This window comes from Dromiciops gliroides, chromosome 1, assembly GCF_019393635.1.
Source record: "Dromiciops gliroides isolate mDroGli1 chromosome 1, mDroGli1.pri, whole genome shotgun sequence".
Classification (NCBI taxonomy): Eukaryota; Metazoa; Chordata; class Mammalia; order Microbiotheria; family Microbiotheriidae; genus Dromiciops; species Dromiciops gliroides.
The window spans coordinates 634,945,354-634,969,283 of NC_057861.1; the positions used below are offsets into that span (position 1 = coordinate 634,945,354).

Below are 23,930 nucleotides of genomic sequence, written 5' to 3' on the forward strand. Positions count from 1 at the left end.
TCATGTGGGCAGAGGTCAGTCTTGGACTGCCTTTCTGTCACCAAGTGTCTGCAGCTCTGGAGTGTGGTGCGGGAGAAGCCATCCAGAGCCTAGTCTGCTTCTGCAGCCACAGGCTTCCCCTTTCCCCCACCGACATATGGGATGTGGAGCACAGAAGACTGAAAGAGAGAGCAGCCCCTGGCCACTCCTGGGGAAACTAACTGCTCCAATTGTGTTTTTCACTGAAGCACAAGCGCGCGCGCGCACACACACACACACACACACACACACACACACACACACATACACACACACACACTCTGGGCTATCTGTAAGGACAGGGATTGAACCTGTGATTTCATTGGAATAGGGATCTCCCAGGTAAGGATATTCCCTTTACCAATGCAAATTGGCGTTTTATTGTTTCAGAGAATCTCCTAGAGCACTTAGAGGTTAAGTGACTTGCCCAGTGTCAGAGATGGGACTTGAGCCCAGGTGTTCTTGACTCTTGACCTACTGCCTACAAGCATGCCAGATCTCCCCCATCATTAAAAATAAAAAACACCGGGGCAGCTAGGTGGTGCAATGGATAAAGCACTGGCCCTGCATTCAGGAGGACTTGAGTTCAAATCTGGCCTCAGACACTTGACACTTACTAGCCGTGTGACCCTGGGCAAGTCATTTAACCCTAATTCCCCCCCCCAAAAAAAAAGTAATAATAAAATTTTTAAAACTAAAAAACACCTTTTCGTGAGCCTATCATCTCCTGCTGCCTCTTGAGCCATCCGCAAATGACATCAGATAATAACAAAGGATTCAACCCATTCTGCTACGCATCACCGTGTTCGTCTTTTTACAGTTGTCAGATAGAGATGTGCCACGTTTTTTATCCGAATGAAAGCTGTACGAATAGTTGATGTGTGACAACAGGTTTATATATCAGTTCTTGCTGACCCCACCTCAGCTTTGGGGCCTGCTTAACTTGCTAACTTTTCTGTGATTCAGGACCTGGAGAGGGAGAGGGGAAAATCACCCACTGTTTGACATAACTTCTGGGAGGGGTGTCCTCAACATGATTGGTGCCCGGCGCTGAGGGGCCTTCCCTTTCCACTGGACTGCTCCCCATGAAGTCACTTTCTAAGGGGCTGCCACAGTCAGAACCAGCAAAGCCACTGTCAAAAGTGTCCATATCCAAACTGACCAGTGGGTGGCCAATCTCTGAGCTGCAGGACAAGTGTGCATAAGGTCCCTGGCTGAAGGGAGCCCCCTCTCCTTCCTGTGAGGGCAAGGAAATAGGACTCCCTGGATCCCAGTCCTCTGGAGGATGCAAGCAAAGGGCTTTCAAAATACTGCCAATGGGGGCTTCTGGCCAGACTGGTATCCTCCCAGCGCTTTCCATGGAGACATGGCCAGAGGAGATGATTCTATCTTCTTTCCCCAAGAGCAGGTCACCAGAGCTTTGCCCATCAGGTTGGTCACCATAAAGGTTGATTTTGGTGTAATTGTCATCTCCATCACAGTGACTGCCTCTATCTTGAGCTACGTGACTACAGTCACATTCCAGGTCATCAGATTCCTTGTCACCAACTACCATCACAGTGTCAAGGGACACATGGCCGTAGGACTTGTCCTTCCCCTCACCAAATCCTGAGGCAAAGGACCTGACTTCTGTCTTAGAGGGTTCAGGGAGGCAGATTCCACAGGAGCCTATCTTGGGTTGCCCATTGGCATCAATCAAGTCGATCCCTTTGGTGGCGTGGCTGCCATCTACTTCCAGTGTCTCTGGGTCCACCTGTTCAGAGTGAAATAAATTCAGGCTGCTCGTAGTATAAGATGGTCCTAGCCAGTTCTGCAAAAAGAGTGACAGAAGTAGACAGTGTCATTGTCTTAAGCCATGGGAACCACAATTCAATCAATATTACCCTTGCTTCTGAAAAGGAGGCTTCAATCAACTCCTTGTTGGTTCCACTCACAATTCCTGGTTTTTACTTATTCATTCAAAGATTGAAGTAACTAGAAAAAATAAGGGGTCTGGTCTCTGGTGGCCAGAAACTCTAGAGAAAGTGTTTCTAAGGTTTTCCAAACAAAAATGAAAGTTTGACCAAGGTCCCAGATATGATACAAAACTCAATCAATCCGCCTAGTCATCCGCCCCCACAGCAAGCCATACCATCTAGTTACTGAATCACAGAATATCCAAGCTGGAAGGGATCTTAGAACATGGAATTTTAGACTGTGAGGGAACCTTTAAACATAGAGTATTAGAACTAAAAGGAACTTTGAGATCAGCTTGTCCCATCCCCAGATTTCATAGTTGAGAATACTGAAGCCTCAAGAGATGAGGTGATTTGCTCAAGGTTCTGCATCTAGGAAGTAACAGAACTCAGGGGGGAAAACCCACCTATCCTGAGTCAGTAGAGGACAGCTTCACAAGTCCCTTTCAACAATCCTTAGCCATCCCCCCCCAGCCCAACTCCTAAATGCTAAATCCAGTGGCCTTTTCTCATTCCTTATGCTTTTTGACCTTTCTGCCACTTTCATGCTGACATCTTTCTCCTAGACAATTCCTCCTCTCTGGGTTTTTCATGATAGTTTTCTCTCCTGGTTTTTCTGTTACATGCCCAGCCACTTCTCAAAATTCATGTTCCACACCGTTTGTGGAGTTATATCCCAGGGTTCTGATTTGTGTCCTCTTTTCTTCTTTCTCTGTACTCTCTTTCTTGATGATCCCATTGACTCCCATGGACTGAAATATCATCTCTCTGCAGATGACTTCTAAATCTGCATACACAGACCTTATCGCCTCTCTCCAGAGCTGCAATCCTGAATCGCCAAATCACCCAACTGCCTGCTGGACATCTCCACTTAGATGTCCCAAAGGCACTTAAAATTCTACATGTCCAAGGCAAAAGTCATTGTCTCTCCCTTCCCTCAACCCACTTATTTCCCTAACTTCCCCATTTCTGTCAAGTGCACCCACCATCCATTCTTTCAAACTCAGGTTCAAAAGTCACCCTCAAGGAGCAGCTAGGTGGCGCAGTGGATAGAGTATCGGCCCTGGAGTCAGGAGGACCTGAGTTCAAATCTGGCCTCAGACACTTAACACTTACTAGCTGTGTGACCCTGGGCAAGTAACTTAACCCCAATTGCCTCACCAGAAAAAAACAAAAAACAACCAAAAAAACCAAAAGTCACCCTCAGCCCTGGCCCTTCATGTCCCATCACTTACCAAGTCCTCCTGATTCTACCGCCACGCCACCTTATATCTATCCCCTTCCCTCCATGTGAATTTTTTTTTTTAATTTAAAGACTGGCTGCTTACTGTTAACCTGGGGTAGAAGAAAAGAACAAGTCTCTCTCTGGAACACCACTACCAGTTGCCTCCAGGACATTTCTTTTTTTTTTGGCAGGGCAATGGGGGGTTAAGTGACTTGCCCAGGGTCACACAGCTAATGAGTGTCAAGTGTCTGAGGCCGGATTTGAACTCAGGTACTCCTGAATCCAGGGCCAGTGCTTTATCCACTGCGCCACCTAGCTGCCCCCACCTCCAGGACATTTCAAACTAGATGTCCCACAGGAGTTTCAAACCTACCACATCCAAAACAAAACTCATTATTCTTCCCCCAAACCCAACTCTCTTCCTAAATTCCCTATTTCTGTTGAGGACACCACTTCCATCCTGAGGTCCATTGTTACCTCTTGACTCTTCTGCACTCCCATATCTGATGAGTTGCTAAATCATCCATTCTACCTTCACAACATCTCTCAAGTCTGGCCCCTTCTCTCCATTCACATCATAACCACCCTAGTCCAGGAGAGTGGCATGATCAGAACCTACATTTTAGGGCTTTGTCAGCCTTTCCCTATATTATTGTAATAGCCCTCTAACTGGTCTGTCTCCCTGCCTCAACCATCTATCTCCCTTTTCCAATCCATCTTCCACTCAATTGTCAAGTCGATATTCCTAAAGCACAGGTCTGACCGTGTCTCTCCTCTGCTCAATAAACCCCAGTGACTACCCATTGCTTCCAGGATAAAATTGACTCTCCTTTCCATGGCATTTTAAATCCTTTATAATCTGGCTCTCAATTTCTAAAGTGGCAGTATTCTAGCTCCTATTTCCTAATGTTCTATCTTTCTTGTATGCCCTTCCCTAAAAGTCAAGGCAACTCCTCATCTCCCAACAGAGAGGTCCCCAAGCATCCACTTTAAGTGAAGGCTCCATGGAATCCCAAGAAAACTAGCACTTCAGTGGCAAAGTAAGAGCACTGGACTTGGAGTCAGGAAGACCTGAGTTCAAAATCCTGTCTCAGACACTTAGTAGCTGTATGATCGTGGGCAATTCACTCAACCTGTCTCAGCCTGTTTCCTCATCTGGAAGGTAGGAATACTATTAGCACTAATCTCAGCAAGCTCTTGGGAGGATCAAATGAGAATGGGTAAAGCATTTTGTAAACTTTATAGTGCTATATAAATGTTATCATTGCTGTTACTATTATTATTAAATAGGAACAGGTAGAAAAAGTCTCCACTGGTCTTTGGACACATCCTGATTTGGGCTTGGCAGTGTGGACATGAGCTCTTTAGCATAATGCTTCACAATTTTTCAAAGTGCTCTGAAGTAGGTAGTTCAGGTATTTTCAATCCCCATTTTATAGATGAGGAAAAAGACTCAAAGAGGAAACCTGGCTTGTTCAATGCCACAACGGCCGTTTAATGGCAGAGCAACCAACGGAACTTTAGATGTCAGAGTCTAGCATTCTTTCTACTCAAAAATAAGAACAATAATGAAGATATGCACCGTGATTTCCTCACAACAGTCTTGGGAGGTCAACAGCACAAAGAGCTAGGTGGCACAGTTGATACTGATCTTCCTGAGTTCAAATCTGGCCTCGGATACTTATTACCTGTGGAACACTGGGCAAGTCACATAACCCTGTTTGCTTCTGTTTCCTCATCATGAGCTTTAAAAGGAAATGGCAAACCTCTCTAGAGGGCCAAGAAAATCCCAAATGGGGTCACGAAGAGTTATACATGACTGGAAAACTACTAAGCTGAACTTTGCAAGGGGACATGATTTCATAGAATTTCAAAGGATAAACTTGCCTGTGGCCAGTAGTAGTAACTGAGCCAGCTCTCAAATATGGATTTCCTGATTCTATGTCCTGGCTTTTTCAGTCTAACCTGTTAATCATTTGCATGGGTCCTCCCTGTTCCTCTGAATTATTAGGCTTAGTTTATGGTTAAATGGCTCGAATACTGTCTAAAATAAATAGACTTTTCAAGTGATAGGTTGGAAGGGAGCCAGGCTTCCTACGTAATCCTTCCAAAACCAACAACAACAACAACAACAAAAAGAAACACCAAAGAGAAAAAAAAAGAACTTAAGAAGCACATTAATTTTTATAATCTACCAAAATATAAAAATGAACAAAGCAGAATCTTGATATAATTTAAAATGCTATACCAATTGAATCTGCTAAAGCAGCAGAAACAAAACCGATGGAAAAAGAAAGAACTGAAGATATCCAAAGAGACATCCTCAAGTGGCAAGATGTTATTTTAAAAGAAATTAGGCAAGAATTAACTCTAGGAAGAAAGTTACAAGATCAAATAAAAGAAGATGTTGAAAGTAAAAAAAAAAAATCTAGAAGAAAACCAATCTAAAATTGTCAAATTCTGAGGGGAAAAAATTATGAAAAAATAATGAAGACAATGATCAATAAAGAGAACACAATAGAAAACTTGAGAGAACCTATAGAATCATCTTGTCCCCTATGGGAAAGCTAAATGAGTCCCTGCTCTTCCCCTGCCCCCAAGGACCTTAGTGTAGGTACCAGAACTCATCAATCAAAACAACAAGGACAGAATGCACCGTGGAATGTTGGGCTCCTCTCTTAGTGAAATTCATACCATTTGGTTTTCAGAGCCTTGCTGGATGCAACTGCTTTTTCTTTTGTGCTCAGTCTACATGGTGGGGAGGACAGTTGTAATGCTGAGTTTTACTGATAATGGGAGGGAGGATTAATGGCATCCTCTGAGCTGGAATACTACAGGGAGCACCGGGGCAGATAAGGGGAAAAGGGAAATTGAGATCCAGGGAGGGAGGGGAAAGGGAGGGATTGGTCTATTTTTGCTAAACTGAAGGAATAAAAGTTAGAGAAGTAGTAGTATTGGATGTTTACTCCAGTGGGAAACAGAATTACAGTTACCATAGACCTAACAAAGGAAAATGGGCTCAGAAAATGACTGAATTTTCCCAAGAATTAGAAACCTGGTGCAGACATCACAACCCATCAGTCTCAGTATTAATGATCTCCCTTAAAATTTAAAGGGGAAAAAAAACCCAATCAGACACAATATTCCAGGAAATCACCAAAGAAAACTCCCAGAACTAGTTAAGTTGTGATGCACAAATAGGAAGTTGTGATGTACAAATAGAAAGACTCCAGAGGACCCTGATAAGAATCTAAGATTCAATACTTCTAGACATATGCTACTTAGCTTCTAATATTATATAATAAAGAAAAATGCTTTAAGTGACTAGAAAAAAAAACATAAATTACCTACCAAAAAATACAAATTGGATCATAACAAAACATGTCAATAAGAACAACTGGAGAAATTGGAATATAGCAATATGGAATTAAGAAGCCTAGACCATGAGCCCAGAATTAAATACTTAGCAAAATCCAGTACCCTGTTTTAAGGATATTTGGGAAATAATCAACTTTTGAAGAGTTTGCTCAACATAACCTATCTTCACTTTAAGGAGATTTTCCAACAGTAGTCTAGCATCCCATTCAAAAAGTTAAGTATTTAAAACAATTGTACTTTTTAAATCAAGATAAACTAGTTGCTGGGGGCAGCTAGGTGGCACAGTGGATAAAGCACTGACCCTGGATTCAGGAGTACCTGAGTTCAAATCTGGCCTCAGACACTTGACACTTACTAGCTGTGTGACCCTGGGCAAGTCACTTAACCCCCATTGCCCCGCAAAAAACAAACAAACAAACAAACAAACAAACAAACAAACAAAAAAGATAAACTAGTTGCTAATGAAAAGTAGTACCTTGAGAGTACATTGTAGAAACTAAATCAGTAAACATTCCAAAGAGGGTTTAAAAAAACAGATAAGCGGGAGGAAAATCCCAAAAAAAGGGGTGGGAGGATGAGGGGGAAGTCCAAGTTAAAGATATTTACTTCATTTAGGTGCTTTTGTTAGCTTTGGGCTAATAATGTAAATAATAAAAATGAGAAAATGTTCATTTCCCTTCTTATAAAATAGGAAAAAACCCAAACTTCACAATTTTAAAGCAAAGTAAAACTGGACTAAGGTCTTCAACTGAAAAAAACGGAAGAAAAACTAATAAGATCAAAAGAGCATAGAGCATAGATTGAGAAATGGAAAGAACCTTAGAAGGTAGGGAGTCCAACCCTTCATTTTATAGATGATACTTGTTCCAGATATGGAGAAGATGAATGTTCCTATCAATCAAATAAAGGCAGAAACCAATCTAACAAAATTGATACATTTGATTATATACAGATAAAAGAATTTTATATGCTACCTCTAAAATTAAAATGAGGCAAAGATGTTTAGAAAATATATTCTCAGTAAGTGCATCTGAAAAAAGCCTGACATGCTGAATCTATAAAACTAACATATACCATGAAACATCTGTGGACTCTAGTGAAACAACAAACAAGGGCCATGAACAAATTATGTTTAAAAAAGAAAATACAAACAGCTACTGGCCATACCCTAATGATAAAGAAATGTGAATCAAGACAATTCCAAGATGTTGCCCATTGAAACAGTATAAAATGAGAAAAAATATTCAATTTAATGTTGGCAATGTTTAAAAAAAACACCTATATTCATAGTGGTACTTAAAAATAGTGTAAAGATTTTAGAAAACAATCTGGCAGTGAACAATGAGAGTCACATGATATCCAGTAATCCCTTCATTTAGACTTTACTCTAAAATACTATCAAAAAGAAAAAAAGAGGGGCTCCCCCAAGTACAAAAATATGTTTGCTCTTTATTAGTAAAAGTAAGAAACTGACAATAATCAACATGTCCAACAACTAAAGAATGACTCTATAAAGTATACATATATAGCCTATTTATGAAATGGAATAATTTGTTGTTGTTGTTTGAATCTTTGATTTCATCAATGTGGGGAACTCCTGGTTTGGAAACTCCCTTCACTGGTACAGATCAACAACATAGAGAGGTGCCTTATGTGATTTGCCCAGAGGCTTCACCATAGGTTTTCCTAACTCCAAAGCAAACCCTCTATCCACTACCTCTCATTTGGTGCCATAAAAATGATGCTTATTTATAAAGGAAATATGGAAAGAGCTATATAAAGTGAAGCAAAGAAAGATGGGCAGAATCAGAAATATAGGTAGATCGAGTTCAACTATACAGTCGAAAAAGAAAACAAAGTCAGACAGACTTGGAAAGGGATATAGAGAAGATATTTCTTATTTGTTTGTCTTCTGGTCATTTGTTTGGTTTCATGCCGTTTAGTGATAAGGGTTTTATGGAAGAGTCTATTTCTTATTTTGTCTATTTATGTGTACTCACTACCACTCCCACCTTTGGGATAATAGTGGATAATAGTGGTCTTCCCCAGACCAGGAGGATGTGCTATCATTTACCTGGCTTCTCTGAATCTCCCCAGACCTTGAACTGGGATACTAACATCATTTGGCTATTATGAGACCTGAGAATGTATAGGAATGATGGGTAAAGTTCCTTTCTTTGTTGAAAGGTCTTGGTTGATAGTTATTAAGATTATAACCAAAAATTTAATCTTAAAAAATACAAAACTAACTTGGCCCCTGGTTGCCTTCCTGTTGTTTGGGAAATTTCCATATGTTATTTATTGGCTGTCTGGTGATTTGATGAATGTTGTTCTTGTTCATGAGACTCGTGGGTTCTTGGGGCTAGGAGAGACCTAAAAAAAGGCCCCTAACCCCTGTTGGCAGGGGTGATGCAGAAGAACCTAAAGATACCTATTGCTTCTTTTGCCAGCTCCTGATGAGCAAGGTGGAGAAAGAAGGTCCTTCGGGCCAGATCCAGGCCCTGAAACCCAATTAAAAAACCATCCCTTGTCATCTCCACAAGGCATTGCTATGCATATGTAAACTCTCCAACAGGAGACGATTTACTAGCCCCAGACCAAAAAAAGGTTACTTCTTGCAAGCTCATCAAATCAGTTAGTGAGCTTTCCCGATCAACCCCATTTGCAGGAGTATGCTTAGTAATGAGTATGGCAGCAGCATCTTGCATGGGAGAGAGCGTTTGCCTGGGAACAACAGGCACCATTTTGGGTCCCTGCCTGGTTACCAAGTTCATTCTACAGTCTTAGCCAAATCACTCCTATTGGCTGGATCTGTATTTCCCTATTTATACCAAAAGGGAATTGGACCAGTCCTCTAAGACGTTAGTAGAATGTAAGCTCCTTGAGGGAAAAGACTGTTTGGGTCTTTGTCTTTTTATTTCCAGGACCTAGCACAGTGCTTAGCTCATAATAGGTCCTTAATAAATGCTTGTTCGATTGAATTAAGTTTCTGCTCCACTATTCTATGATCTGTGATCAGACATCTTTGAACAGTGTGTATGTGTTCACAAAGTAATGAGGTGTGGCTTGTAAAATGAATCTCATTAGTTATAGTCAAACCTCCGATATATAAGTAGGTACCTAGGTATATATACACGTTTGTATACATGTGTATGGTTCATGGGATCATAAACAAGAATTTGAAGGGCCTCGCCGGTTATCTAACCCAACCCAGATCAGAATAGGAATCCCCTTGCAACAACATTCCAAACAAATAGTCATCCAGCTACTACTTGAAGAGCTCAGGTGACAAGGAACTCACTACCATTCCCCATCCTTTCTCTCCCCGCCCCTCCCCCCCCCCCCAGCCACCTTGCCACAGCCTAGGAAGACCATGTAGCTATGTGGCCTCTCAGAACCTCCCCAGGTCTCTCAGCCTAAGACAATCTAAAGAATGAGAAGGATTGAAGCCCAATCTAAAGCCAAGGATTGGGATTCGGTTATGCATCACTCCCTCACAGTATGGAAGATACGGTAGATTTGGGGATATCTGGGTTCAAGTCCCAATTTTAGTGATAACTTTTTTTTTTAGTAAAGAGAGAAAAGAATTCAGACCTGTGATTTTATTGGTTAAGGATCTCCCAGTGTTGGAATTCCCTTCACCAATGCTGAGCTGCAGCTTTTTTGTAACTTTTGGTGCTAGAAGGTTGCCTGGGGGGTCCTGAGAGGTTAAGTAGTGTGTCTCATTATTACCATATTGCCTTTCTTGTGATGATATTAATAATAGTTATTGTTATTATTGAGTGACTGAAACTCTAGCCTATCTGTAAAATGGAAGCCAGCAGGGCTAAATAAGATCACATGGCTTCTGATGTCTCTCCCAGCTCTAGAAATGGGATCCCATGGTCTGAGCATTTGTATAGCCCAGGTGGTAGCCTTTTTTTTTTTTTTTTGCATTTGAGTATAAAGGGATGGGACCTGGAAGATGGGGAGGGATCACTCACAGCCACTCTGCTGCCCTGGGTAGAACTAGCCTGCTTGTCTGCTTGTTGCTTGGATCTCATCTATCCTGTAACATGTCCCCAGGTTAGGACCAAAGGCTAGGACCCAGGCTGCCAGTGTCACTGACATACATGTGTCCTCATCATATCCATGTCCCCTCCTTGGGACGTTTTTCTTCTATAAAATGAGGATATTGGGCCCAATCTGGCACATCAGGTTCCTCCTGGCTCTGCTAGTCTCAGGTCTATGTTTTAAATCAAACAAGAACACTCTTCCCCCCACTTCACATCCTTGTCTGCTGGGTTGGCCAATAGCCTCCTGCCTTTCCATTCTTGGCATAGGTTACTTGGTAGGAAAGGCTGAGCAAAGTCTAGAGCAGGGGTATAGTCTTATGGGAGCTTCTTCTCCTCTCTGATCTCTTCTCATATGTAATCAATCAGTCACTCAATAAACATTTATTAAGCACCTCCTATGTGCCAGGCACTGCACTAAGCATTAGAGCACTTTCAGTATTTTACTTTGTTCCTCCAGAATCGCCTAGCCTGCAGATGCCTCCCTGGCACCTGTCTGTTAGGAAGATGGAAAGCGAGGGACCAAGCCTGCCCTAGACCCTTCACCCTCTCCCTTATCTAGCACTCCAGAGCCCCCAGAAAGAGACAGAGCAAGATGGCGGGGAGGCTTGGCAACAGAACAGTCTATCCAGCAGTCCCCTTACAAGAAAGCAAGCCCTGATTTGGGGTGCTTGGGATCTCTCCGTTACTTCCCAGGGCTGCCACAGGGATTGAATGAGATAAGATTTGTAAAGCCATTAGCACAATGCCTGACACATAGTAGGTGCTTAATAAATGCTTATTCCCTTCCTTTCCTTTCTCCTCAGCTCAGTCAGAAATGTGGAATGGAAAAGCAAAGCCAATTTAGAAAGGCCCCCGAGTTAACAGTCAGTGTAGACAGAGGGAGTGACAAAGGGTAGCAGACTGGGCCTGGGAGCAGAGGGGAAACACCAGGGCCAAGGACAGCAGCCTCTGACTACCATGCTCCAACAACAAGAAGGGGTTCTTCCAGCCTGAAACAAGTTATGTAGTGGTAGGAGCGGAGGCTCACCTTCTCTCTGTGGCTGCAGGGGCCCTGGAGAGGAAGCGCTTGCTGACTGCAGCATCTATTTGAAAGTATCAAGAGCCCTGGCTTCTGCTGCTACCCTGCTTTCTTATCCTGGGCCCCAGTTACCTCATCTGTTAAAATAGAGGGGATGGACTAACTAATAAGTGACATTTCCAGAGGACTATGAAGGTTGCAAAGCACTTGACTTATAGTACATTACCCCATTTTAGCCTCACAACAGTCCTGTGAGGTAAATGCTATAGAGACTGTTACCCCCATTTTGCAGATGAGTTGGACTCAACTGAAACAACTGAACAACAAGAGTGACAAAAATCCAGTAATTACACAAGTAAATATCAGAGGCAGAAATCAAACTCAAGTCCTTTTTGATTCCAAGTGTAACAATTGGAATGATGCCACCTGCTGGAGACTTACTGTAGAAAAGCTCTGCCATGAAGTGAAGGTCTCTGAGGGCAAGACCATGAGTCTTTTCTTTGGCATCAGGAAGTGATGTTTGCTTGTGGGAGGAAGAAGGGGGAGCCTGGTGCTCTTATTGAGGCTCTTTCCTGAGGACTCCGGCGGAGAAGGGAGCTAGAAATGCACACTCCCTTTAATAGATAGATGAATGTAGGCCTTTCTCTCTCTCTTTACCAAATTCTTATTCTCCTTAATAAATGCTTAAAAGCCTAACTCTTGCTAAAGCTTATAATTTATTGGCAAACACTCATTAGATATTTTAGACAGACTAGCTAGAATTTTAACCTTAACACAAGGCTAATGGCTCTTCCCACTACACTGGGCTACAGTGCCAAAGATGTGGTTTACATGGAAGTAAGGACAGGAAACAGAAGATGGACACAAAGCATTGGCATGAGATATATGGTCAGGAGTGCTGAAGCTTAGAATGAGCTGAGGCCAGTAATGAGCAAAGGGGTTGTTTTATTCACTTATGTTGGATGAAAGAGGAAGATCAAAAAAGGAACTGAATTGTTGCTTGGGGGTGGATGAGACAATGATAAAGGAAGACAAAGAGAAGGCAGAACTACCCAGCTCATATTTTGCTTGATTTTTCCTTGCAAGAATAATGATCTTTGGACTGAGAATGATAGAGCAAAAATAGTTGTCAAGGTAGAAGAACAGAAGAACCAGCTAGGTGAGCAGATAAGAGAAGAAAGGGAAGGAGGAAGAAGAGGAAGAGAAAAATAAGAGAGAAAGGAGGGAGGGAAGGCTGAGGAGGGGGAGGGAAGAAAAAAGTATTTATTAAGAGTTTATATGTGAGGGGCAGCTAGGTGGCGCAGTGGATAAAGCACTGGCCCTGGATTCAGGAGGACCTGAGTTCAAATCTGGCCTCAGACACACTTAACACTTACTAGCTGTGTGACCCTGGGCAAGTCACTTAACCCCAATTGCCTCACTAAAAAAAAAAAAAAAAGAGTTTATATGTGAGGGGCAGCTAGGTGGCACAGTGGTTAGAGCACTGGATGAGACAATGATAAAGGAAGACAAAGAGAAGGCAGAACTACCCAGCTCATATTTTGCTTGATTTTTCCTCACCCAAAAAAAAAAAAAAGAGATAAACAGAGAAACTATTTTTTAAAAAAGAGTTTATATGTGGGGCAGCTAGGTGGTGCAGTGGATAAAGACCAGCCCTGGATTCAGGAGGACCTGAGTTCAAATCCAGCCCCAGGCACTTGACATTTACTAGCTGTGTGACCCTGGGCAAGTCACTTAACCCCAATTGCCTCACCAAAAAAAGGAGTTTATATGTGCCAAGCATTGTGCTAAGCTCTAGAGTTACAAATACAAGCAAAAAGAAAGTCCCTGACTTTGAGTTTACTTTTTTTGTTTGTCTTTTTGTGGGGCAATGAGGGTTAAGTGACTTTCCCAGGGTCACACAGCTAGTACGTGTCAAGTGTCTGAGGCTGGATTTGAACTCAGGTACTCCTGACTTCAGGGCCAGTGCTCTAACCACTGCGCCACCTAGCTGCCCCAGGAGTTTACATTTTAATGGGGGAAGGCGACACATAAAAGGGATCTGAAACAGTGGAGTGAAGATAAAGGTACCTAGCATGGGAGCATAATTTCCAAGTCCAGAGCCAAAGAGGAACAAGACAGGGAAGAGCATGAAAAGAAGACACCTAGCTTCTCTTGATGAGTTCATCCCACACATCTGTACAAACTGCATTCCAAAGCACTGAAAAAAACGGATGGATTTGATAGCTGAGCTACTGCCAATGCTCTCCGAAAGATGGTGGAGAAAGGCAGAGGTGACTCACGATTGGATCTGGCAAACACTGCACCAGTTTTCTAAGAAGGTATGAGTGAAGTGAAAACCAGAGCCTGGTAAGCTTAATTTGGAGTCCTGGACAAATTCTAGAATGTGTTATCAAAGGGATGCTCTGAGAGGGAAGCTGTGCTTGCCAAGAACCAGAGTGACTTCATCAAGAACATGCCACACCTGACCAACCTGCAATCCTTTTCTGGAAGAGAGATCTGGCAGACCAAGAGCATATTAAAGGTGTAGATTTCTGCAAAGCATTTTAGCAAAGCCACTGAGAAGTGTGAGTTAGATATAATTAGGTATAATTAGGCACATTTAGAACTGGTTGAATGACTGAACCCACATTTTTGTCAATGATTGGATGAAGGCAGGACTGGTGTGCTTGCTCAATTTATAAATGACACAGAGTTGGAAGGGAGAGATAATAATACATGTTGGACAACAGACAGATTATCCAAAGTGATTTTTGACAGGCCAGAATTTAATCGCATGAACATTGTTTTCAAAATATAAAAATATTGAATCCTACCCTTGGGTTCAAAAAAATCAATTGAACAAGTATGGGATGGGAATTTGTTTTGTTTTTGTTTTTTTTAAGTGAGGCAATTGGGGTTAAGTGACTTGCCCAGGGTCACACAGCTAGTAAGTGTTAAGTGTCTGAGGCCGGATCTGAACTCAGGTCCCAATGGGGGCAGCTAGATGGCGCAGTGGATAGAGCACCGGCCCTGGAGTCAGGAGGACCTGAGTTTAGATCCAGCCTCAGACACTTAACACTTACTAGCTGTGTGACCAGGGCAAGTCACTTAACCCCAATTGACAAAAAAAAAAAAAGCTCATTATAGCAGACGAAAAGGCTGATGTGATCTTAGACTATATTAAGAGGCAGAGAGTCTAGAATTGAGGAAGTTGATGATGCTTTTGCCAGACTGTCTGAAACAGTATTCAGTTCTAGTCACCACATTTTAGGAGAGGATTGAAAATCATGCCACATGAGGATTGATTGTCCAGTCACTCAGTAATTTAGAAAGGGCTAGATGGGGAGAAAGAACACAGGATGGGGAAGTAGAATGATGTGAAGCTCAATACAAAGTTTACAATTTTCCGAGCCCTGTTAGTACCCTCTCCTAACCTTGGGGGTCACCATTTTGATGGAGGTAAGTTCCTATGCCCACTCCCTTCCCACTTGTCAGGCAGGGTAAAGAGGAGAGTGGTCAACTACGATGCTTTGGGAGCAACTGAGAAAGTTGCCTGAAGTTGGACAATTCATGCATTGTCCTCTATAGGTGAAAAGGTAACCTTAGCATAGCAGCCTGTGCTTGAAGCCTTTTCCCTAATTAGTGGAGAGGGGCTTGTACCAAATAACGCATGATTTCCCTCCCTTTGTTTTTCGACTTCAGATGATGGCCTTGATCCCCAGCGTAGCTCTCAGATCATGGGTCAGGTTCTTTTTCAGCTGTGCCCGCTTTCCCATAAAGGGTGATGCACTGAGCACCTGGCTACCTTTGCAAAATGTGCAGTCAGCATCCCCAGTGTCTCTAAAGCCTGCAAGGGAGCTAGCTCAGGACAGGTGCTGTCCCTTCTCTGGTACTCCAGCCTCAGACACCCTGTGTGGACAGGTGCCGGCAGGGGTGGGGGAGGGGAGTGGGTAATGACTTTCATTCCCTTTTCCAAGAGGGAAATTATGGTTCTTGAAAGGATCTTGTCAATCTTTTATATCGTTTAATTCCTTCCATTTTACAGGTAAGAAAACTGAGGCCCTGCCACCCCTGGAAGCCACCTGGTTTGACCCCTTTCCTATACATACCCTACTACTGTGCCTGTGACTTCTCAGACTAGGAATAGAAAACCACGAGGTAACTGATAGGATAACTTGATAAGAACCTGTCTGACCCTCCTCAACCACTTCCTGGAGTGAGCAATGAGGGCAGAGAAGGGGCACCAACTATTTGTCCTAAACATCCTGCCCCTGCCTCCCCGGGCACTGCTCCAGTGCCAGGCCTGTGCAACCCAGGCGCTCCATACTACACCACCGGCCCATGGCTTTTCTCAAAGTAAAGAGCTTCCCGTCACTGGAAGGGTGCAGACAGAGGCCGGAGGAGCATGGTCAGGAACGCTATAGAAGATGATAGTCTGGGATTGTGAAAAGGAGCCTGTACTAGAAGAAGTCGAAAATTGTGAGTATAAAGAAGCCCTGTCTGGCCTGCTGTTTACCAGCCCTGTTGCCTTGGGTTAAGTCGCTTCTCTGAGATTCAGTTTACCCATCTGTGAAGTGGAGCATACCAACCTCATCTCAAGGGTTTTAGGTGTGACTCCAGTTAAATACCAGTCATGAGAGCACTAAGCCCTTAAGAGATTATTATAAGAACGGCTCACATTTCTATAGGGCTTTCAGGTTTAGAAAGTGCCTGTGAAGCAGTGATCCAATATAACCCTAAAGGACTTATGAAAATTGCAACCCATCTACAGAGAAAGAACTGATGGTATCTGAAAAGAGATTGAAACACATTTAAAACTTTTTTTCCTTTGACAATTCCTTAATCTGAAGTTTTGTTTTTTAACTGTTTTCTCTCACAACCTAGCTAATGTGGGCATGTTTTCCATGACTACTCATGGATAACTCATATTGAATTGCTTGAGTTCTTGGGGGTGGGGGTGGGGGTGGGAAGGGAGGGAGGAAGAGAAGTTGAAACACAAAGTTTTAAAAAAAATTAATGTCAAAATTTGTTTTTACATATATTTTGGAAAATAAAATTCTTAACAAAAAATATATTTTAAATAAAGAAATAAAAAAAAAAGAAAAGAAAGTGGCTGTGAGGAAGCCAGGGCAAATATCCCCATTTTGGAGATGAGAATACTGAAGCTGAGAGCTGAAGGGACTGATTCTGTAAGAGAAGTGTGCATTAAGCAGCTAGTGTACTTTGTGCGGAGCACTGTTCTGGATGCTAAACCATTAGAACGCCTCACTTTCAGAGAGCACTCAAGGTTTGCAATGTCGCACAGCTAGTGGGGTCAGAATAAGGATTTGGACCCCTGGCTCCTGTCTGGAAGATGTATCAGTTAGCTCCTCTGACAGAAAGTGTTTCTGTGCATGAAGGAGGAGGGAGGGGTCTGGGGAGGGGGCAGACGGAATTACTTCTGAGGTCCTTCCCAGCTCTGAGGTTCTAGAAACACTCACAGTCACCACATCCTCTGTGCTCAAGAGCCAGCTTCGCCCACAGACACCTGAGGAGAGATGGAGCTGCAGAGATAACTTACTGCCTGGGAGATGGGGGGGTGGGGAGGCTGCTGGCACAGAGCTAGGTTGAGCCACCTTATTTTGCAAGCATCTCACCTTCCTAGAACTCAATCTCTCTCTGCCTCTGCTCTCTGTCTGGCTCTGGCTCTGTCTCTGCTGTCTCTCTGTCTCTTTCTCTATCCTTCTGTCTCTGTCTGTCTGCTGTCTCTCTCTTTGTTGTCTCTGGGCTGGCGCTCTCTCTCTCTCTCTCTCTCTCTCTCTCTCTCTCTCTCTCTCTCTCTCTCTCTCTCTCTCTACCCCTCCCCCCAATCTCCTTCTGTCTGTCTCTCTGTATTTATCTATCTGTCTTGGCATCTGTCTGCTGTCTCTCTGTGTCTGTCTCTGTCTGTCTGTCTCTGAACCTTTACAAAATGTGCAGTCATTTTCACCAGAGGTTCCGGAGTCTTTCAAGGAGTCAACTCCAGGTGCCCACCCTAACGATACTTCAAGGAGTCTCCCCTATCCTCAAGTACTGGAGCAATTTTCAACTTAGGTAGACAAAGGGCTATCTGACAGTTTGGGAGCCCAGAGGCAAAGGTCGGTCACCTAGCCCTGTGCCCCCTTCCCACTGAGGAAGAAACCAGGCCTCACTGAGGCTGAATGACCCAGCCAAACCCACAGGGTCAATAAGCAGCAGAGGTGCTGCCCCATCAGCACTGGCACTGTGCTGCAAGCTCAGCCCCTTGCACCAGCCTCAGTCAGCTGCTCTCTAAAACTCTCCCCGCTCTGGACAGATCGAATTAACACTTGTCCTGAAAGGAAGCTGTTGCTGTAGCAGTAAGTCCAGGTCCTGGGCTCAAACCCTATGTCTGACCATTTAGGAGCTTTTGGGCCCCTGAGCAAGTCACTGGACCTCACTTAACCTAAATTTTTTTTTTATCCTCTCAAAGCCTGTTTCCTTATCTGTAAATTTAAGATAACTACACTTCCACTGAGAAACAATATGACCTAGCATAGAGAGCTAGCCTCCCACTCAGGAAGACCTGGGTTCAAGTTTCACCCTCAACAAATAACTGGCTGTGTGACCCTAGGCAAATCACTTAACTTTTCTTAGTGCCTCAGGCAGTAGCCTTATACTGATAATTGCAGAAAAAGGCACTAATCTGCATTAACAGAGGAAGTCCTTACCAAGAAGTAGCCACATACACTGATAAAATCACAAGTTTAAAAAAAAAAGGAAAATGTATATATTTGCACTAACCTGTCTCACTCCATTGCAAGGAAAATGCACTATAAACAGGTGTTCTATAATACTGGAGATGTTATTCTCACTTGTGGCTTTGTAAGAGTTTTCAAGTCTTTTTTTTTTTTCTGGGCATGCCTATAAGTCCTTTGATTGTTTAACAAATACACCACAACTCTTCCATCTAAATGAGTGTTGGAGCCTTCAAAGTAGTCACCCTGTGCAGTTAAGTGCTTATTCCTGTAATGCTACATCTGTTTCAAATTCTTTGGAAATTTCAGGCTCTTCCTGTTGAAATCCTGTCTAGCCTTCAAGGCTCAGTTCAAAAAGCCCACCTCTTCCATCAAGCTCCCTGATTCCTCTCAACTAGAAGCGATGCTCTCTTCTCTACTCTTTTTGAAGTTGGAGAACTATAGTTTAAATACCGGCATTTCTACTTATAACATATAGGTCTTTGGACAAGTCATTTAACCTCCCCGGGACTCAGTTTCCCTGTTTGTTAAAAATTGGACCAGCTGAATTCTAAGGGTCAATTCCAACTCCAAATCCTTCGATGCTCTAGGTATCAGAATTTTGTAAGGTGTCACTTATCAGCATTTGCCTTTTTTGCAATTATCCGTCTACCATTTTGTGTCCTAAGCTGGACAAATACTGTGTTTTATTCCTCTGTCTCCCCCACAGCTCCTAGCCCAGGGCCAGGCACCCAGAAGTGAAGGTTGGAAGGCTGAATGGAGTAGACCCACTGTGAGGCAGCCTTGATTCTCTTTTAATGTGGATGCCTCGAGAGTGCTTATCACACCATCTGTGTTGTTCCTCTACTTCATGGAAATGTCTTTAGCAATCTTCTTTAGCAATCATCCCACCCAAACCCAAGTTCCTGGATATTATCACCCAGAGAAGAGAAAATGAAGATGAGCTTGGATTTGTCTCAAGTAGGAACAAAGTTGGGCACTCTTGGTCTAGTGGAAATAGCACTGGGCATTAAGCTAGGGAAATTTGGTTCAAATCTCACATCTGATGTCTACTACATGTGAGACCATGAGCAGATCACTTATGTTTTTGTTTTTGTTTTGTTTTGTTTTGTTCTGTTTGCAGGGCAATGAGGTTTAAGTGACTTACCCAGGGTCACACAGCTAGTAAGTGTCAAGTGTCTGAGGCTGAATCTGAACTCAGGTCCTCCTGAATCCAGGGCCGGTGCTTTATCAACTGCGCCACCTAGCCGCCCCCTCCCTTCACTTTTAAAAAAAGAGGGTTGGAACAAATTAGCTCTGAGATTCTTCCGAGATCTAGAACTATGAGCCTATGGCTGTGGAGGAAGACCCCATCCCCCAGCTGGCCAGAATACCACCCCCACTACCACCACCCCACCCCCGCCCACCAGCTTCCTTCTCCCAACTTTCCTCCAATCTTAATAGCTCAGCTATCATAGCTTCCCAGCCCTTCTGTGGCTGAGTTCCTCTTAGTTTACAGCACACACACACACACACTCTTCTGATCAGATTCTTTACCCTCCTTATCTCCCCACTAAGAAAGAGGGCTTTATTTTCTCTCCTAATGGCACATAGGAGGCATTTTATAAATGTTTGCCAATTGACTGATAATTAACTCAGGCTTTTTTTTAAGAGCTCAGAAAGACCATAGAGATTATCTAGTCCAGTAGCGTTTAACCTTTTTTTGGTGTCCTGAACCCTTCTGGAAAACTGGGAAAGCCTATGGACCCCTTCTCAAAATATTTTAAATGCACAAGATAAAATACATAAGATCACAAAGGAAACAAATTCTTTTGAAATAAAGCTATTTTTTCCCTCTCATGCAAGTCACAGACCCCTTCCCCTTAAAATCCAGCTTACCCACAGAGTCCCTGGGGATCCATGGAATCTGGGTGAAGGACCCTTGATTAAATTCAACATTCTCATCTACTAACCCATCAGCTGCCGCTTGTATCTGGCCAGATGTGGGCAGGACAGACTTCACGGAGAAGATACCTACTAGGGTGGTTTTCAGGTAAGGCCAGGCTTTCCCCTCAAAATTTCTCCCATGGCCCTATGCCAGGAACCTAAACATTCTGTCATTCTCATCTTCCCTTCCTAGGGTTAAGACATGGGTCTCTGATCATATTTCCCTATGTTCCCTGGGAGGGAAGGAAACAGCCAGGCATGACCATTCGATAGATAACAGAGCTGAAGTCTAGAGAGGGCTCTTGATTTGGCGAAGGTCCCCATGGGCCTGGTCCTCCAACTGTTCCTTCCTCAGGTTTCAACCTCAGAGCTTCTCACCGTAGCCTATGCCACCCCACCCCCTTGCCCTCCACCTTGCCCAGCTCCCAGACCAGCAACAGATTTAGAAATGCCTCCTCCTCAAACTGGGCCCCAGACTTCTTCAGGGAGCATCTGACCCTAGAGCATTATTAGGCCGGATGACACAGATTTGGCATTTACTCTGCAGAAAGTGCTGCCTTGACCTCAATTAAGGTTTGACCTACATATCAAGAAATCATTCTGGAAACTAAGACCCGGCCCTCAGCCTCTGATTCATCTTCTGCTCAGCTGGGCCTCTTATACATGACCGTGTTTCTATCGGAATCTCAGGTAAGTGCTTATGCCTGCCTGGTAGGTGGTGGGTGAATGCCTCGCAGCTGACTTCCTTTGCCCCTTTCCCTTTCCTCTCCTACAGGTAACCCAGACTTTGCCTTTGGAAGTAGAAAGCAGCAAGGAGGGGGCATGAGGACCCTCTCGGCCAATGGGACCGGCAGAGCCAAGAGAAGCGGGATAGAGTGGGTGAAGTTTGTCTCTAGTCCTCTTGGCCACACCCTCTACCACTGCTACCACTGGTCACCTCAATGTCGGGAGCCCTGGCCCACCCCACCCCCACTCCCCAGGAGGTCGGTCTCCTGGACCTTTTCCTCACAGCCCAGTCACACAAAGACTTAGCTGACTTCTCTTTCATCTTCCCAGGGTCTTACTGTCTGCCAGCCCATCTAGGAAACTAATTCATGCTAAGAGGGGTATTGCTGAACAAGCCCAGATGTTTACTTCCTTCTCAGGAAACAGGTAAATGTCATTTGGGGCCTCCAGTGCCTCAAGTCTAAGGCATGAAGGTGGGAATTGGTGGAAAGTTCAGGCTTGGGGCAGAGGGTTTGGAAAGAGATTTTTTTGGAAAGGGTGGTCTTGCCTGAAATCCACACTAGCAGATGTCCCCTATGTGAGGCCTGGCCTGCCCACATCTGGCCAGATGCTAAGGGCAGCTGGTTGCTTAGTGGAGCTCAAAATAAGAAAACTTTAGATACTTTCTCAAATCTCTCCCCCCGAATCTAAACCCTCTTCCACTCAGCTGCCAAGTCATTTCCCTAGAGCATACATCTGATCATGTCATTTCCCAGCCCCCTTCAATAAATTTCTATGGCTCCCTGTTACTTCAGCTACCAATATACCATCCTCTATTTGCATGTAAAGCCCTTGACGACCCAGCCTCTGTGTCCAGCTTGATCTGGCAACACCGGCCACCTTACTGTCCCTCACGTAGAGCCTCCATCTGCCTTTTCACTTTGACTCATCTTTTTTCCTGGAATACATTGCCCCTTCACCTCTGCCTCCTGGGTTCTCCAACTTCCTTTGAGACTCAGCTCAAATCTTACCTCCTGCATAGGCCTTTCCCAGCTTCCCCCCACCCGAACCCCCACTGCTAGTACCTCTCAGCTAAGATTACCTATCATTTGGGGGCAGATAGGTGGTACAACAGATAGAGCACTGGCCCTGAAGATGTGAGGACTTGAGTCCAAATCTCACCTCAGACACTCACTAGCTATGTGACCCTGGGCAAGTCACAACCCCAGTTGCCTTAAAATAAAACATCCAGGGATATCTCCAGTCATCCTGATATATATCTTGCCATTGGACCCAGATGGCTCTGGAGGAGAGAGTGAGGTTGGTGACCTTACACAGCCTTCCCTCACTTAAATCTCATTCACTGCAAGTCATGACATCACCTTCCAATGTCATGGACCTCTTCGAGATAGAAGGACAAGGAACAACAACCTATCATTTACTCTGTATACATTGAGCAGGCACAGTTATTTTCATATTGTCTCTCTCATTAGACTGTAAGCTCCTTGAGGGAAGGAGCTGTGTTTTTGCCTTTATATGTATACCTAGCGCACACACACACACACACACACACACACACACACACATCGCACATATATACAGCATTTAAGAAATGCTTGTTGACTGACTAAATGTGTGACTCTGGGTGAGTCACTTAACCTCTTCCTGTCTCGGTGTCTTTCCTGTGGGATAATACTAACACCTACTTCACGGGGTCGTTGTGGGGATCAGATGAGAGAATTCATGTAAAGTGCTACATAAATGTTAGCTGTGACACCTGTGCTTCTTCCTCCTTGCCCTAGGGCATCAGGGAGATCCCGAGGGTAGGGAGGGAAAGTTTCCACCACTCCCTTCCTCTCCCAGTCCTAGGCTTCATAGGAAGATCTCCTCTATCTAAGGCATAGCTTCACTCACTCTCATGGGTTGGGCTGAAGATCAGGCCCAACCTGTGAATAGAGATTTCTGGGAGAGCAGGAGCGGGATGGCAACCACTGGCGGTCCCGTAGCCCCGAGGGAGAAAGCAGCTCCCACCCTCTGGCCTCAGCCATAGCCCTAAATCCTCTCCCTCTAACCCTCCACTCTAGCCCCAAAGGGTGGGAAGACCCAGGCTGCTCCTCAGGAGATGTAAAGAAAAGGATAGAAACTAGTATGTAGCAGGAAGAGGCCCGGCTTGGGAGTCGGGATCGGGTCGGGGTTCTACTTCGGCACCGCCTCTGATCTCTTCCCCTCCAGTCTTCAGTTGCCTCATCCACAAAATAAGAAGGTTGGACCAGGTAGCCTCTAAGGTCCCTTCCAGTTTTGACAACTCTGTGATTGTGTGCCTTGGGGAAAGCCCAGGGAGGCAAGAGGAGAGACCCAAGGGGTAAGGTCTGGCCTCAAGAGTCTTTTCCTCCAGGCTGTTATTTTCCATTAGTAGCATCCGAGCTCTCGCCAACACCCCCTACCCCTCCAAGTGAGCTCATTGTGAAGAACAAAACCATTCCTCCCACCAGCTCCTGGCCCCTGGAAAGTGTTTCTGTTTCCTTTTCTGACAACATTATGTGTATCTCTGAGTCATCAGTACCTTAAAGTTGCCCTCATAGGCTGAATACAGGGGCTGAAAGAAGGGCGAGGGGTTGGGTACCAGCACCCACATCTTCTTCCACAGCCTGAAACGTCAGAGAGAAACAGACAAAACAAAACAAAACCAGGGTCAGGGGGGTTGGAGGATGGGGTGGGCCCATGGCTACTGGCAGATTGGTTAACTCACTTCTACCCAGCCCTGTTCCCACAGAAGAACAGGTCGGACTACCCAGATCCATCCTCACCCCAAGAAAACGTCCAGCTGAGCTCTACACACAAACTGGGATTGGTTAGAGTCTCCTCGCCTCCACAGAGGATTGGTTAACCCAGCCACACCTAACTCTGGCTGGATAAGGATTGGCCAGCCCACCT

At 44.3% G+C, this 23,930-nt stretch overlaps 1 protein-coding gene across 2 annotated transcripts in view; it reads right to left on the reverse strand.

The window, feature by feature from the left end:
* Positions 1 to 271: 271 nt before the first annotated feature.
* The window catches only part of IL21R (interleukin 21 receptor), a 56,655-nt gene continuing 32,996 nt past the window's right edge, over positions 272 to 23,930 (reverse strand). For both annotated transcript variants that reach the window (XM_043981458.1, XM_043981467.1), the window contains exons 8-9: positions 23,560 to 23,644; positions 272 to 1,828 (exon numbers count right to left, since the gene is read on the reverse strand). In XM_043981458.1, the coding sequence (XP_043837393.1) occupies positions 965 to 1,828; positions 23,560 to 23,644 (949 nt within the window). In that variant the 3' untranslated portion in view covers positions 272 to 964. The remainder of the gene's footprint in view (positions 1,829 to 23,559; positions 23,645 to 23,930) is intronic.